Raw genomic sequence first — 17,575 nt, forward strand, 5'->3', positions numbered from 1 at the left:
CTAATCTTATCCTCACAATGTCATTATACCTGCGGAAACGCCGACAGTTTCCTTTTAGATATAATGGAAGCAGAAAATCACTGCGGGAAAAACTGCAATCCATTGCCACCATTTGCTATGGCCCACTGAGGACCTTTCATGGTTTGGGGCACAGGCAGTTCTACAGTCCTATGAAAAAGTTTGGGCACCCCTATTAATCTTAATCATTTTTAGTTCTAAATATTTTGGTGTTTGCAACAGCCATTTCAGTTTGATATATCTAATAACTGATGGACACAGTAATATTTCAGGATTGAAATGAGGTTTATTGTACTAACAGAAAATGCGCAATATGCATTAAACCAAAATTTGACCGGTGCAAAAATATGAGCACCTCAACAGAAAAGTGACATTAATATTTAGTACATCCTCCTTTTGCAAAGATAACAGCCTCTAGTCGCTTCCTGTAGCTTTTAATCAGTTCCTGGATCCTGGATGAAGGTATTTTGGACCATTTCTTTCTACAAAACAATTCAAGTTCAGTTAAGTTTGATGGTTGCCGAACATGGACAGCCCGCTCTCAAATGATCTGAAAACAAAGATTGTTCAACATAGTTGTTCAGGGGAAGGATACAAAAAGTTGTCTCAGAGATTTAACCTGTCAGTTTCCACTGTGAGGAACATAGTAAGGAAATGGAAGACCACAGGGACAGTTCTTGTTAAGCCCAGAAGTGGCAGGCCAAGAAAAATATCAGAAAGGCAGAGAAGAAGAATGGTGAGAACAGTCAAGGACAATCCACAGACCACCTCCAAAGAGCTGCAGCATCATCTTGCTGCAGATGGTGTCACTGTGCATCGGTCAACTATACAGCGCACTTTGCACAAATAGAAGCTGTATGGGAGAGTGATGAGAAAGAAGCCGTTTCTGCACGTACGCCACAAATAGAGTTGCCTGAGGTATGAAAAAGCACATTTGGACAAGGCAGCTTCATTTTGGAAACAAAAATTGAGTTGTTTGGTTATAAAAAAAAGGCGTTATGCATGGCGTCCAAAAAGAAACAGCATTCCAAGAAAAAAACATGCTACCCACTGTAAAATTTGGTGGAGGTTCCATCATGCTTTGGGGTTGTGTGGCCAATGCCGGCACCAGGAATCTTGTTAAAGTTGAGGGTCGCATGGATTCCACTCAGTATCAGCAGATTCTTGAGAATAATGTTCAAGAATCAGTGACGAAGTTGAAGTTACGCCGGGGATGGATATTTCAGCAAGACAATGATCCAAAACACCGCTCCAAATCCTCAGGCATTCATGCAGAGGAACAATTACAATGTTCTGGAATGGCCATCCCAGTCCCCAGACCTGAATATCATTGAACATCTGTGGGATGATTTGAAGCGGGCTGTCCATGCTCGGCGACCATCTAACTTAACTGAACTTGAATTGTTTGTCCAAAATACCTTTATCCAGGATCCAGGAACTGATTAAAAGCTACAGGAAGCGACTAGAGGCTGTTATCTTTGCAAAAGGAGGATGTACTAAATATTAATGTCACTTTTCTGTTGAGGTGCCCATACTTTTGCACCGGTCAAATTTTGGTTTAATGCATATTGCGCATTTTCTGTTAGTACAATAAACCTCATTTCAATCCTGAAATATTACTGTGTCCATCAGTTATTAGATATATCAAACTGAAATGGCTGTTGCAAATACCAAAATATTTAGAACTAAAAATGATGAAGATTAATAGGGGTGCCCAAACTTTTTCATAGGACTGTATATACTGCTGGAAAGCCAAAAGTGCGCTGAATTCAGCGTACTGTCGGCTTTCCCGATTTGTGCCCCGAGTGAAGAGCTAGCGGTCTTGGTACCATAGCTCTTCACAGTCAGAAGGGCGTTTCTGACACTCTGTCAGGAGCGTCCTTCTGTACAAGCAGCGCCAATAGCGCTGTGCTCTGCGACCGAGGAGGAACGCGCCCTCCCCTCCTGATAATACTCGTCTATGGACGAGTACTGTGAGCAGAGGGAGGGGGCGTTTCTCCCCGCTCACACAGTACAGCGCTATTGGCGCTGCTTGTACAGAAGCACGCTCCTGACAGAGTGTCAGAAACGCCCTTCTGACTGTGAAGAGCTACAGTACCAGAACTGCTAGCTCTTCACCTGGGGCACAGATCAGGAAAGCCAACAGTGCGCTGACTTTCCCACAGTTTATAGAACTGCCTGTGCCCCAAACCATGAAAGGTCCTCTTTAACCTCAGACTAGCTGTTACTTGTGTTTCCAAAGTGTCTGATGCACTGTATAGGTTAAGAATTAGTTCAATAAGAAGAAAAAATGCAAATACACAGATGTTTTATAATTTTTTTTTATATATAAAGTAAATGTTTTTTTGTATTTTTTTTTTTTTTTACTTAAATGAATAAATTACAAAAGATAAGTGCTTTTTTTTTTTTTCCATAAGAAAAAGTAACATATCACCTGAAGTAAAATATACATGTAACGGTCAGCTCTATCCATGTCCTTAAGATGGGAAATTAGAATTTATAATTAATTAAATTAAAATATACTTGTTATAAAACAAACAAACAAACAAACAAAAAAAGAAGAAGTGCCCATTCTGGAGAATATGACCTTTGCAAAATTTACGTGTAAAAGTCTGTATATGTTATCCAGTGTTACACAAAACAACTTCGCCAACAGAAACCATTTTCTGCCTGGTAACATATAAAATGCCTTTGTGAGCACTGAGTGTCCTTTGCTTGTCTTAGCAGATTTGTGAATCGATGCATATTCGTTTGGTTTCTGCTTGATGCACTGGTTGGGTCCCTCACTGTACAGTCAGCTCAAACCAGCTCTGTGCTATGCGGCAATATGCCTTCATCATACGTATCTCGCAAGATGGCTCCACAACACGTCTAGGATTGTACATTGTAACCTGTACTTGGCAATCAGAGGCTCTGCTCAAGGTGCCATGCCAAAAATTAGATTACACAGAATATTATAGATTTTGCTATATTCATAATGGTAACGTTCTGGTGGCAGTATATGTAGAAAAAAAAATAGGGGCCTATTTACTGTGTTGCCTCAAGTATTACGGGAATGGCTTCCTGAGGTTCGAGGTGGTGGGCTGGAATGTATCAAGGCTGTGGTTAAGTCTTCACTTAAGGCCATTTCTTTGGAATCAAGGAGGTGAAATTCTGCACAGAAGAGGAGGAGGTGCAGGTACAGAGTATTAAGATGGGGATGCAGTTCAAGGTTCACCACTGTTCTGAAGTGACAAGTGTAGATGTGACCCAGAAGGTGAAACAGGAGTCGGAAGGTCTTCTGGATAGCTGGTCTGAAGGCTTTTGAAAATTCTTTACCTGCAGAAATAAAAAAAAAAATATTGAAAATTTAAATCAAAAACATGGAAGTGGCAAGCAAAAAACAAAACAATAAAAAGTGCTCAATTAAAATTAGTGTCTCACTGAATATTCCCATTAAGATGGAGCAAAAGTAAGAAGGACACAGAGACTTATCGAGATGAGGTCACATTCAGATGGCCATAATGCTATCACAATAAAAAAATAAAAAAAGTTTAACCCTTAAGTACTATTATGGTGTCTATCATAATGATACGTGTATGGTAGTGGTGTATTATAGACACCATGATAGTACTTAAGGGTTAAGGTAACCACACCTAGAGCAACCTGAAGTTTAGGTCACTTAAAGGGTCAGTTCACACAGAGTTTTTGGCGAGGATTTTGACGCTGAATCCACCTCAAAATCAGCCTCCAAAAACCCCCTCCCCAACACAGGGAAAATGAAGTTTATATAAAATCAGTTTATATAAAATCTCAACACTTTTATCTCATAAAGTCCTCTTTGTGAAATACATGGCCATGCCAGGTCCACCAGGAGGTATAGCTGCTTTGCACCCCTCTATTACTGAGGTTCAGGGTTTTCTAATGTAAACATATAACATGCTATGATATTACACAGAACGTGCTTGGAGCAAAGAAGCGAGAAACCCTAAGGGAAAGATGAATTACTCACTATGTTTAGTAGGAACCAAGTCTTCGTTTGTCAGGATTTTCTGAACAATGCTGGCAGCATAGTCTGCATATTGTGGGCCGGAACATTTTCTCTTGCGTCCTTTCTCATCCGTCCACTGGATCTGCCTGGAGACATAAACATACAAAACATAAATGTCTTGGCCCAGATGTGGGCCTTGCCAGGAATTTTACACACGTTACCCTAGTATGTGAATCATTCAAGCAATGTATATGTTGTCAGTTTAACTACTGCATGGCCTGATATTATAAAGTTATTGCTCATTATAAAAAAAATAAAAAATAAATCAGATACCTATACTGTGTATACTGTACTGTTCGTCCATGATCTGCATTTGCTCTGGCCTTGGCTATACTGCCGGTCTAGTTTTTATTTGGCAATTGATAAAATCAGAAAGTCTGATTGTTAATCTGTGGAATGTTAAGGGTCTGGAAGAAGACAACGTATCTGGTGTAATAAAGAGGGAGTATTCACATCTGGCAGCATGAGTAGACAACAAACCACACTATTACCGCACTGTGGCACAACCACATGGAAATACAATGGAAGATTTATAGGTACTTTCTAGAAACACCCAATAACCCAGAATATCTGATAATCCGGGACCTATCAGGTTCCAATGATCACACATTCATTCTGCTCTATACCATCGATCATTGTATGCCAGTCCCAAAGTTTATAGATTGTCATAACATATATTGTCCAAAAAAATGATATACTACTTGGAAATGTAAACTCCAGAGAGTAGAGTGATGTGAACTATAGCATAGGAAAGGCTAGGATAAAGGCTGTATCCAGACTTGGGTTATAGTCTTGGTCATTCAAGCAATGCTATATTTATGGTGTGTATAGTGTGACATACTCTGCAGCACATGATATATGTGAAAAGAGACAATTCAAGGGTAACTTTGGATTGAATAGCTGATTAGGAACGTATACACATAAAGAGTACCAGTTGTGTACACAAAAAATGTGTACATTTTGTAAAGAGCACTCACACTGTTTCCATAACTCCCATTCACTACAGCGTAAATGGGCAGAGTATTCACTGCATCACCTGCACTGTTGGGTAAGATTCTCCTGCTTAATTGATTTATTCCTTTATTCTGTGTACTAACAACCTCTTATCTTCAACCTATCAATGTTAAAAAAAAGAGTGGAACAGCAGCAATTATCTGAGTGTCTTTTCTATCCCTTCTCCTCTCTTTATAAATTACCGTAACATGGAGAAAGTAACTGCCTGAAAAGTGGAGAAGAAACCCTATTTCTTTAATAAGATATATTAACCTGTACTACTATTCCTTTATGAAAAGCTGTTTATAACTGAAGGTTCACTTTAACATTTCGTTGTGGGTGTAAATGTTTACTGTTTAATAAGTATACAAATGCCTGAGCCAATATATAAAAACCATAAACAGGGAAGCTAGAATTTCATGTGATTTCATCACAACTGTGAAGCTTCTTATGATAACAACTGCTTATCTGAAAACTACCTGCATTGCATAACTAAATACTAAAAATAGACAATGCACAAAAAATATCCCAGCAGTTTCTTCTTGTGTGTCCTAGTAGAGCAACCATACCACTCCTCTTCATCATCACGTGACTTTGATACTATGGCTGCAGTTGACTATATTCACTTGACAAAGCAGAAGCAAAGCTGTTTTTCAGGTGGATCTGTGCAAAATCTTTTTTTTTTTCATGGACCAGTTTACCTAATTGGGAAATCAGGCCTGTGACAATGGTCCCAGGAGTCCTTACTTTGTAAGCGGGCATTTTTCTTGTGACCGTGGGCATGCGCAGTCGGCTCTGCCCAAGGCCTAGAAGTTTGACCGCCAGCGCCAGAAGAAGACGCGTGAAGAGGCAGTTCCTGCAGAAGATGGAGGCGGCACTGGAGAGTTCTCTCGCAACATTGTGGTGCCCTCACTGCTGCAAGAGAATTCATTTGCACACCAATGAATACCGGCATGTCTATCGAACGGCGGCGGGGAGAAGACATCTAAAGGTAGGAGAGGAATAGCCTTTCTTAAGGCTATTCCTACGTGTTAGTGAGAAAAAAAATTTGATTTTAATGGTAGAATTCCTTTAAAATTGTTGTGGACTTTAGGGGAAGCTTACCACCTCCCCCAAAGACATTCAACTGTCACCACCGCATTACTGAGCACATTACAGTGATAAACATCATACCTTCGAGATGGCAATTGTTGCACAGAGGGGCAGGCCAACAACTCTCTGCCATACTGCTCTTGCCACTCAGGATCGGTTCACATCTTCATTCAGTATTCCATTCTGGGAGTCCGCTTGGGGACCCCCATACGGAATACTGAATGCATTAAAAGCCGTTAGCTTAGAAACCACACAGACCCCATAGACTATAAGGGGGTCCGAGCGGTTTCCGCTCGGTGTCTGCATGAATCATGCGGAGGGAAAAGTACTGCAAGCGACATTTTTCACGTTCAAACCAAGCAGAAACCACATATAGTCTATGGGGTCTGTGTGGTTTCTTAGCTAGCCACTTTTTAATGCGTTCTGAATATACCGAATACCTAACGCAGATATGATCTGGGCCTCATACCATCTTCTGTTTGAGCCACCCCAATCAGTGCAAGTTGATCCTCCCACTGTTATGACATCACCCATACTAGAGCAGCAAGAGCAAAGCTCCAGAGAGCTGAAGGTCTGTGCCTCATTCACATAGGAATGCAAGTTGTTTTTCTCCAAATCTACAAAAGCGATGCACATAACAAAGGTATGATGTTTATCACCATAATGTGTTCTGTAACATGACAATGACACTTGAATATGCTTGCGGAGGTGGTAGACTACTTTTAACCCTTAACTGACATTCGCCGTGCTATTACAGTGGAAGTTGGGTCCATAAACATGGCGGCTCCACAGGAACTGATGTGCCGTAGAGACCTGGCGGCAGCGACGCACCTCCCATGAGGCGACCTGAAGCGAGCGCTTCAGGCGGCGCTATGTCAGGGCCACAGGGAGGCCGGCATTTTTGATTACCTAAGCCAGTCCAGGACAAGCTGTCCTGGACTGGCTTGGCACTGAGCGGTGGATTGGGGAGGCCACTGGAGCAAGGCTGCTCCAGCAGCCTCCCCTCACGCTCAGGCAGAGAGCAGGTCATCTCCGTGCCTGCTCTCTGCCTGCGAACGCCACTAAGCCCCGCCCCTTTGCTTCGCCCCACCCTCTTCGCGCTCCACCCCGCCCCCTCCTCCGGGGGGGGGGGGCAGCTTTCTGTAGTTTGCCTCGGGCGGCGAAAGGGGCAGGTTCTCCCCTGCCTGGCGGCAATGCCTTTAATTATCATCTGAAAATGCCTTATGCAGTCTCATATACAGAAATATATAGAAGTTACAGGTGTCAGATTATAGCAACTCAAAAGAATTTATTTTTTTCCCAAAAGTTTTGGGCATTTTTTTTTCCTTTAAAAGGTTACAACATAACACAAACTGTGTAAAGATTGGTGTCACCAAAGAAAAAGTTTATATCTGCGTTGGAGTCTCTGAAGAAAGCGCCAAAAATCAGTGGAGAGAAAAGTCCTGCATGGAGGACTTTTCTCTCTGCCAGTTTCAGTAGGAAAACAGTGGACACCCGACTGGCCCCATTATAGTCTATGAATCTGCCGGTAACCGCTGTTTTAGTTTGGAATCTCCGTCACTCAAGTCCCAGGGCAGACGGGAACCTAGCCTAACTTGCAATTTTGGCTGCATATTCTTCATAAAAGCAAAGCCTGCTTCCCATCATACAGAATATTAAATGGTACCATTATAAAGTACAATTTGTCCCACAAAAAAATAAGGTTTCATATGGGTATGTGAACGGAAAAATAAAGTTATAGCTTTTGAAAGGTTGGGGTTAAAAAACAAACGCTACATAGTGATTATATTAGGACTATGTGCTACTGTAGGCTCAAATACAACACTGGGACTCCTCTTTACCTAGTATACATATTGTAAGCATAATTTATTAGATTGAATACTTGCATTCTTTCCCTTAGACTACAGCAATCATTATCTAAATAACCTGAGACCTAATCCAAAAGGACCTGTACACACACTTAAGATTTATTTCATGAGGTTAAATAGTGACAGGTTCTCTGTCCTAAATACCAGATATCCATCCAGTCATGTTAATTGTCTTCAGCTTTATAATGCTATTTCCAATGTTCCCAGTAGACCACCAATGTTGCAAAGAAAAAAAAAATACTGAATTGTGCATATTTAATGGGAGTTTTTTTGTTGTTTTTGTTTTTTTAATAAGGCAGAGATAAAAGCTGAAATGAGAAGATGGTGCCTGCCTGAGACCACGTCTATTCCTGGGAGAGAAGGAAGCAGGTGCACAGGGAGCTAATTATATGTCCCCAAGGCCCATGTCAGCTGTTTCTGTGTATACAAGTTACATGGCAACTTCATATCAACAAGGCAGTGTTTTCATGCCTCATACACAGACAAGTATAACATTGGATTTCCCAAATCTTAACCCCTTGGGAAACAAGCACCATAGATCTTCTGCTAATATTGATGGTAGTGCCATGGGTAGAGAGGCCATCTAAACTGGTCTCTTTTTCTGAACATGTGGAGGCCAAGTCCCAAACACTTTCTGACATTAGAATATTATAAGGCGGTATACCAACATTGCAGCTGCCACATACAGACAAACCCCTATCTGTATGTGCCATTAAATTGCACAAATGATTGTGGATAATGGTCTTGTGATCATTGGATGGGGTTTCGTCCATACTCAGCAACCATGGCATTAGAACACTGCCTAAGGGTCTCTACTAAAATTTATTTGGCAGTAAGCGTTGCCCCTTCAGTTGACTGAAGACTAGAGTGATCCAAGACAGACTGGTTGCTATAGATGTGCTGCCCAATTGTGACGACTGGATCATAGGCAGCAACCAGACAAGATACATGGGACTACTTCTTAAATTAAGTGGCAGACATATAAGAGACCACAACTTCACTATTCCCTTCCACCAGGATAAAGCCTGTGTATGTACAGGAAAGGCGACCCAATGGCCAGTTCACTGGTACTGATCCATGGTTGAACTCCTTCCCACGCATTTTTCATGTAGGAAAGGCATTGTAATGTTCTGGCCCATTCACCTTTCCTTTCACAACATTACAGTGCAGTTGTTGGGGCTGCCTCTGTTTGTCCTGAAACCTGGACTGATATGGACTGGAATTGTATAGTCTTTAAAAGGAAATCCAGGTTCTGTTTGCAATCCAATGACAGTCGGGTTTCAATATGGAGGCCTTTTGGTGATGGCTTCAAACCTTCAGACTCTGCCAGATTGCAACACTTCCTTGGCTGTATGATCACCAGATTTTTCGACAATTAAGCATTTATGGGACCAGCTAGGCTGCCAGCATTTGGCAACTGAGTAGGTGGTTACAGGCAAATGTGCCGCAGGTGCGACCTATATGCCTCCTCATCCATCCGTATCTACCCAGGCTAGAGGTGGCCCAAGGGTGTACAAGAGCCTCCTATCACTGCAATATTGTAATTACTTCCATATACATGTGACTTACATTCATACACAAAGTTTAATTCAATCCAACAACTCCTTCTTGGTGCCTATTTTTTTTTGTCATGGAGTATAGAGACAGCTGAACTGTAATACTCTCTGGGCAAGAGAGGTCCTATTTTAGGTAGAATAAAAAGCTGACTAATAAGAATATAAAATAAGAAAAGTCAAATGCCCTCTCCCTGACCTAAACCGGTGCAGAGACCTCGAGTCTACGTAGATTTCTATGAAGACCATAGACTGTTCTCTGCTCATTGCCCTTGTCATTTCACCTTTACCTCTCATTTTACAGTGTTATGTTCTTGTCAGTATACTGAATTCCATTAGTGGGCCTGTCCTCTTCACAAGACTTCCTGTTACGAATATTGACAATATGCCAAACCCAATGTTTGAGTAAGAAGAAGGGACAAAAAATACAGCACTATTTTAAGCCACGTCATTAAAGTCAAAGCTACTTGATGTTAACCTGTGTACAACTAATCTGCCATAGGATTGCTCTTTTATGCAAGACTCTATTCCTCGGGCAATGTTCTTGCCTCCTTATGTATTTTGATGGAGTTTGCACAATCCTGCATTATGTGTCGGTAATGATGATAGCGATGACGACAAAGTATCCTGTCTGTCAACAACACAGGGAAGAAAACCATTTTACTGCCATTCACAAGAATGTAGCTTAGCAGGCCCTTCAACAATTCGGAGAACCATAAACTCACAAATATAAGCAGACTTGGTAAATACTAGTCATTGCTCATATCCAGGGGATGTTTTTAGGTTAAAGAGAATCTTCACCTTTTATCATGAACATGTCATTTATAGGTTTAACATTTTGTGTGGATTCATTCTTTTATGTATCATTACAAAGATCACTTTAAGGACCACGTATTAATGGAAATGTTTGCATCCCCGATTGACATGCTAAAGTAGCTTTAAAGGGATCCTATCATTAAAACTCAGTTTTTCGTGACTAACACATCACATGCCCGCCGGCCACAAGAAAATGGCCGCTTACAATACTGTTTAGGCTGCCATTTTCTTGTGGCCGGCGGGCATGCGCAGTCAGCTTTGCCCTAGGCCCCAGGCCTAGAAGCCTTCCTTAAGGCTATTCCAACGTGCTAGTGAGAAAAAATTGAGTTTTAATAATAGGATCCCTTTAAATATGCCGAGGTTGCAGCAGACAGTCTAGGATCAGGGCTACACTGCTAAAATTCAAGGGCACAATGGAATAGACAGCAGGTGGTGCTACCAAAAAGGCTTGTAAGCTCACATAAGGCTACCTTGTATATACTGCAAGACAGAAAAGTGACCAGCACTAAAGGCTCAACTATATAGCATGTTTGTATTTTGGTTGCATGGTTGTTAGCATAGGTTACATAAAATATATCCATTGTATCAGATAAACCCTCTTAACTCCTGTAAAAGATCATCAGCTACACAAACTTGGCGAGCGCCTTAGAAGTTTAGTGGATGCGAGCTCTCTAGTACACGGACATTCCAGCGCTCTCTTCTACTTAATCAAGTTTTCTTATTTGTAAATGTGATTTATTGGGTTCAATGAGGTATAAATTCACCCTAAATGTGAATGTGTCGACATTTTCATGACTTGCCATTTCTCTATAATGTTTATATTGGTCCAATAAACATTGGAACTGTCCAGAGAGAATCCAGTTAAATTTAGCACAGACATTTTATGATGTTTTCACTCCCCCCTTCAAACCAGGCTCCATGCCAAGTGGAGAAGGAATTTTTATCCTTTAAAAGGTGCAGCCGGATTCCTTATGTGCAGAAGTAGCTATGCAGGCCTATACTTGTACATGTTTATCATCAGAATGTTTTGTGCTTTCTGCAGAATATTGCCCTTTTAGAGAGGGGGCAGTTCATAGGAAACAAAGGACACATTACGAGAGAATTTCATTGGATCATGTGTCTCTTTTATAGAAGGATAACATCTGTATGGCTCCCAATACTTTGGGATGAAAAAATAAAAAATCTCAATTTCTATAGAAATTGGTCATAACCAAGACTCAATGATTTAAGCCATGGCAAGACCATGTAGCTAAAGGTTTGTATATATACTTTCTTTGTATATATACATTAATATGCTTTGCTTAATGCAGGGACTGTTAAGGTGACGCTTGACATGAACCCTTTCTGATGTCATGCAATGCCCCCTCAGACCCTTCACTATGTAAAACAAAAACATGGCCTTACCAATAATGAAAGACCTTTAGTTGTCTATTTCATGCCTATGAGATAAATAGAACCTTAAGCTGTACACAGTATATGAGAAATAGTGCCCCAACTGTCCTCAGGCTGAGTTTGGTACTACAGGTCAGTCCCCTTCACTTGAATGGAGCTGAGCTGTGATACCAGACCCAAACCATAGACAGGTGAGGTGGTTTCTAGAAGAAAGTAACCATGGTTTTCTGATTCCGAACAGCTCCTTTAAGCCACTTATAGCCAAAAATAAATAACATAGTAATGTGGAATAGGTCATTGTATATATATGGAAGAAACAGGAGACTGAGAATATTCACTGTAAATTTCAATTAAAAAAAAAAAAAGAAAAAAAAAGAAAGAAAGAAGATGTTGGGTAAGGGACATGCCCCTTGATATTAATTTATTGGTTTGATTCTCCAACATAGGTAATTTGCTATGAACAGCTTTAGCTCAGCAGACCAGTAACCCTGATAACTATAGTATGTGATAATTGTGAGTCTTGTACAGCCCCCATTATAACTCCTGTAATCCTGTACGGTTTCCATCATGGAGCGACAGATGAAGTGTTCACGCAGCCTTGGTCGCAAGTTAATAATTCACTGATCATGAGGCCTACAATGTCACAATGAGCAGGAAACAAGCCAAGGGAAATAACTCATAGCCAGGGGGCATCTATGTGACCCTGAAGTGGGCTTCATTTCTCCCAGCAATGTATTACACCCCTGAAACAACTACTAATTCAACTACTGCAGGAAAAGGACATTTCCTATGTGATCTACTCCATCTATTGCTGTCTGTCATACAAATATAGACCATGCAACAAGCTTAGGCCTCATACACAGAGGAATCCAGATTTCCCAGACAAAATTCAGACTCCCTGCAACATAGTAATGTATGATGTGAGAAGCCTCTACCTCACCACAACTTCACTGCTGTATACAGTATGAGACTATAGAGCTGGGTGAAGACAGGAACCCCTGAGGGTGCCATAGTACCAACCTGTACAATAGAGACCAGCATACAGATCTAACACAGCAATGTGCAGGTGACCAAATACAATGCATACATTTTTTAAAAATAAAAGTTCAATGGTATATGATCGGTTATACTATTACACATGCAAGAAGGGATTCATTTGAATAGAAACAGGAGGGTTAATTTTTCCTCATACACATGGAGTACTTACGTTGACCAGGCCTTCATCGTTGGACAAGATGATATTGTGCAGAATTCTGATATAGACCCATACATGAGACTGACATGGTTGTAAAAGGCAGAGGCTAAAAGAAAGGAAAGAGAAAAGACAAAACAAGTTAATAAACCAAAGGATAGAAAAGTTATTACAATTATTACAAGACTCAAAAGCATAATTTTATTAGAACTCTTCACTATGTTGCTATGTTATTTCTCCTGGAAATATAGGAATGCACTGAAGACAGAGCATTACCATTCCCCTAGTCAATAGGGTGTGCCCTTTATATACTCAGATAGGGTCAGGACCAACCAGACTGGGTGAAACTGTGTAGGAACACACCCCATCCACTAAGGTCATGTAAGAATGAAGTTGCCAGGTCCTCTTTTGGCTGCCCGTAGACATCTAATATTTATATATGCCAACAAGCCCTGTTATCTGTTTGTTCTGAAGGATCGACCACACTGAAGATGAAGCCAACTTTCCATATAAAAGGGAAAATGGAGAGCGACAGTCATACAGTCAACAGTTGCTGCATAATGCATCAGTGACTAGAGGTTATTATATTCATCATTTAATAGCAAGCAGTGGCCAAGGATTCTGGATCACAAGCAACTTTTAAGGGTCAAACATCACATTTAATCTTCTCTTTTCTGGTAGCAAAAACCTGCCAACATGTTCTGTGGTGCTCCATAAAGGCGCCATCTATATTTAACAAGGAGGTCTCCTATGTACCATAATTCTATATTATGTCTAACCTCTGTGATATGGAATTGCAATGAAAATAGAGCTGCTTTCCCAGCAAAGAATGAAAAATTCTGAAGAGCTGGGTGGAGAGAGTTTGTGGTCAAGGAACTGGATGAGAAATTGGAAGTCAGACCCAGTAATCCGCCTTTCAACTCCAGCATCAAATGAACAACAGATGCTGAATAAGCAACACTCGTCTATGGGACAACATTGGTGCGGAGGCATCTTGACAAGTGACTGTAGCTCGCTATATAGTTTAATAAGTATTGTCTAGTTTAGCCAATGCGATCTCAGATTGTGCTGTTACCCCCTGCCAAAAGTTGTTTGTGAGGGTCTCACTGTTGGGAATGTAAATGCCGGTTTCTGGGCTCCTGTTGAAAACCATCCTTTAAATGTTGATAGTTCACTTAAAGGGGCTCTATCAGCAAAATCATGCTGCTAGAGCCCCACATATGCGTGCATAGCCTTTAAAAAGACTATTCAGGCACTGTAAAAGTTAAATTAAACTACCCCCCCCCCCCCCCCCCCCCGTTTTAAAATAATAACTTAGAAAAGAATCTTCTCTACTTACGGAACGTGCACTCTGGGCGGGCATTCAGGGTGCGCCGTCTTCTTCTTCCCCGCCTCTTCTTCCTCTGATGTCTTCGGGTCCCGTCCTCCTCCGGCGCTTGCTCGCGGACACTGATAAAAAAAAACAGCCCGGGCGCATGCGCAGTAGCACGCGGCTTCTACTACGGCTACTGCGCATGCGCCTGGGCTATTTTTTTTTTTATCAGTGTCCGCGAGCAAGCGCCGGAGGAGGACGGGACCCAAAGACATCAGAGGAAGAAGAGGCGGGGAAGAAGAAGACGGCGCACCCTGAATGCCCGCCCAGAGTGCACGTTCCGTAAATAGAGAAGATTCTTTTCTAAGTTATTATTTTAAAACGGGGGGGTAGTTTAATTTAACTTTTACAGTGCCTGAATAGCCTTTTTAAAGGCTATGCACGCATATGTGGGGCTCTAGCAGCATGATTTTGCTGATAGAGCCCCTTTAAGATTTATTCATAAGTAAAGGTCATTTCCCTTACGTTTGCTTTTAACCTTGAAAAGCTGGCACAGCCTCACCACTGTAACCCTAGCACTTCTACAATTAGACCCTCATTTATTAAGAGGCCTCTACACATTTTGGTAAAGGACCCTGAGGTCTGCTAACAATCAATATCCCAGGGGATTGGAAGACACTAAGCCACTGGTTTCTAACCTGTTGTAAAGTGCATGCCCTAAAAGCTGTAGACAACCTTGGGCTGCTGTAGGAGAAAATGAGTAACCAACAGACTGGATTTTTAATAAATCTGCCCATTTGGCCTGGCCAAACATACAGTCTAAAAGGGGAATCAGGACTGTCAAGTCTGCCATAAGATCGTTTATCCAAGCTTTATTTTTGGTTTGTGGTCAGTTTTAGGTTGTGGGAAAACCTGCGAATTTGTTATAGATTTTAATGCTGTTTTTTAGGCAAAATCAAGAGTGACTTCAAAAGGAAGGCTTATCTCTTCTAAATCCAAGCCTGGCAGAACATGGTGTAAGAGAGTCTTTAGTGAATGGCCCGGTTGAGTCATTAGATCCACCATGTTTTGCCACAGTTTTGCCATTTCAGTGGAAATTATTTTATTTAACCAGTTATCTTCCAGTATAATCAAAACCTAGTCCAACATAAGCTAGCCCCCCCCCCCCCCCCGCCGCCACACACACACAGTGTGAACAAAGCCTAGATGTAGCCAGACTCTTATTCAATCCTTGCTCTGCTTTCTATTGGGCCTTGTTTACCACATTTTTCAGGATCCTCTTAATTTACTTACGCAAATATCTGCCCACAAAATTATAAAGAAATTTAGAGCAGAATTGATGGTTTAAGTGGGAACCTCAATGCTGAAAGCTCAGTGTAATGACATCTTCAAAGCAAGCAATCCTTTACTAAAGCAATGGGTGATGAATGACTTAAAATGATCTCAACTCACTGAAGCCTCCCAAGAGTGAATTAAACCATTCCAGCCACAAATTTAATTCATATGGTAAGACGTGCGTGGATTTGATCAGTCACATATCCTGATCCAACCACAGTGTTCATCCAGTGCTGGCTGCTCAAGCCTGTGGTCTTCATAATGTTTGAGTCATAGTCCTGATCATAGAGATTCACTGTTGGAGCTTATTATTATTTTGGGGTTTTTCTAAATTGAAACCTTTTGTTGGCAGTTAAATAAATCAAATTTGCTTCTAAAGTGTTCAAAGTCTACATCACTGTGTCCACCCTTGATTTAAAACAAATTTTTGAGACCCTCACCTATATAGGGAGAATGTGGTCTTAGACCCACAATTAAACAATCCAAAGTAGGTTAGTAAAATATGAGTACAAAGGAGCAAGAGGCTAATGCACAGACACATGAAGGAGCATGGCCGCTCCTCTGGAGCGGAATGAAGACAGCAGTGCCTTGAATATTCTTTCGTGTTCCTCCACTGGTAGCTTTGGATTCCAGAAGTGTGGAGGTCACAAGATCCCAAAAGGTAGGGTAGTATCAGAAGTATACGATATTTAGGGCATTTAATTTTTTTAATCCATCAGTTTCACAGCAATCCTAACTTCCTACATAGCTGGATATCAACTACTAATGGTAGTACACATAGAGACTGTCACCCAACCTTTCGTGGATTCTGAATGGCAAACAAATCTGCACCATTTTGGAGTGTTACAGATAAAGTTTCTGCGTTCTAGTGCTCTGATTAGACATCCATCTTCAATCCCACTACATTTATGAACCAGGAGGATCAGGATGAACAATGCCATTTACTAATACATAATATTCTACACTCAAAGTGCAGTCAAAATTTAAGACAAACTTGGTGCCTGCAATCTTTGGAAGTTTGCTAAATGTGATCTTCTAGTGCAAATTAAACTATATGGGTGTTTTTAGCATAATCTTTTAGAAAAACACAAAATGCAAATATTTGCAGTTCTATGACACAAGATGGCCACAGATACAACATGGCTCCTTACTCAAGTGCCAAGTATGTGACAATTATGTAAAGTGAAGTAGTCATCCACATACCGCAGTGAAGAAAACATACACATGCTTCACCCAACATAATAAACATTACGTTCTCACAATTCAATCCATACACGGGAGACTGAACACAATGTAAGGTACATGTGGGACAGGTCTAGAAGACATTTTGTCACCTGTGTAGTCATGCAGGCTTCAAGAAAAATAGCCAAAGAATTTTACAGACACAAACCAATATGCAGGTGTCAATTGTATGTCAAGTACGTAAATGAAAAGTATAAGCCACATGTCATCATACAGACTAATAATGCAACTGTTGTGGACCCTTTCATGGAACTGCGAAGTTCAGCTGATTGAGATGTCGACTTATTTATGACCACCCCTTTAAAGGTGTTCTCCAGGGAATCTGTTTACACTCCTTTTCTCCAGGTTTTTTTGGCACCGTATCTAGGGGTGTTGGAATGGTTCTGACCCTGGGTCAGAACCAGCACTTGCGCCCCGTCCCCAAGTTATTCTACCTTCTCCCTCCTCTTCTCTGTTGTAAGCTACCTATGCTAATGGGGCTGGCTTTACTATAGTCTGCCAGATTTTTTAGCATAGGCAATTACCTATGAACATTAGGTAATATGGAAGAGGCAGAGTATCTCTGGGATCAAATGCGGATATCAATGGCCAGAACCAGCCTGAGATCTCTAGGTACAGTGCCTAAAATTCCACAGAAAAAGGTGTACACAGACACCCCGGAGAACCCCACTAACTAGCTCTGACTCCTAAGTGTAGTTCCATACAGATCTACCTGCTTTGATCTGTGCTGTG

At 41.2% G+C, this 17,575-nt stretch overlaps 1 protein-coding gene across 2 annotated transcripts in view; it reads right to left on the reverse strand.

Annotated features, from left to right (window-relative positions):
• Positions 1–2,424: 2,424 nt before the first annotated feature.
• LOC142210793 (MOB kinase activator 2-like) overlaps positions 2,425–17,575 on the reverse strand; it is a 28,944-nt gene continuing 13,793 nt past the window's right edge. For both annotated transcript variants that reach the window (XM_075280215.1, XM_075280214.1), the window contains exons 4-6: positions 12,970–13,063; positions 4,010–4,134; positions 2,425–3,336 (exon numbers count right to left, since the gene is read on the reverse strand). In XM_075280215.1, coding sequence (XP_075136316.1) covers positions 3,059–3,336; positions 4,010–4,134; positions 12,970–13,063 — 497 coding nt within the window. In that variant the 3' untranslated portion in view covers positions 2,425–3,058. The remainder of the gene's footprint in view (positions 3,337–4,009; positions 4,135–12,969; positions 13,064–17,575) is intronic.

This window comes from Leptodactylus fuscus, chromosome 6 (assembly GCF_031893055.1).
Source record: "Leptodactylus fuscus isolate aLepFus1 chromosome 6, aLepFus1.hap2, whole genome shotgun sequence".
Lineage (NCBI taxonomy): Eukaryota > Metazoa > Chordata > Amphibia > Anura > Leptodactylidae > Leptodactylus > Leptodactylus fuscus.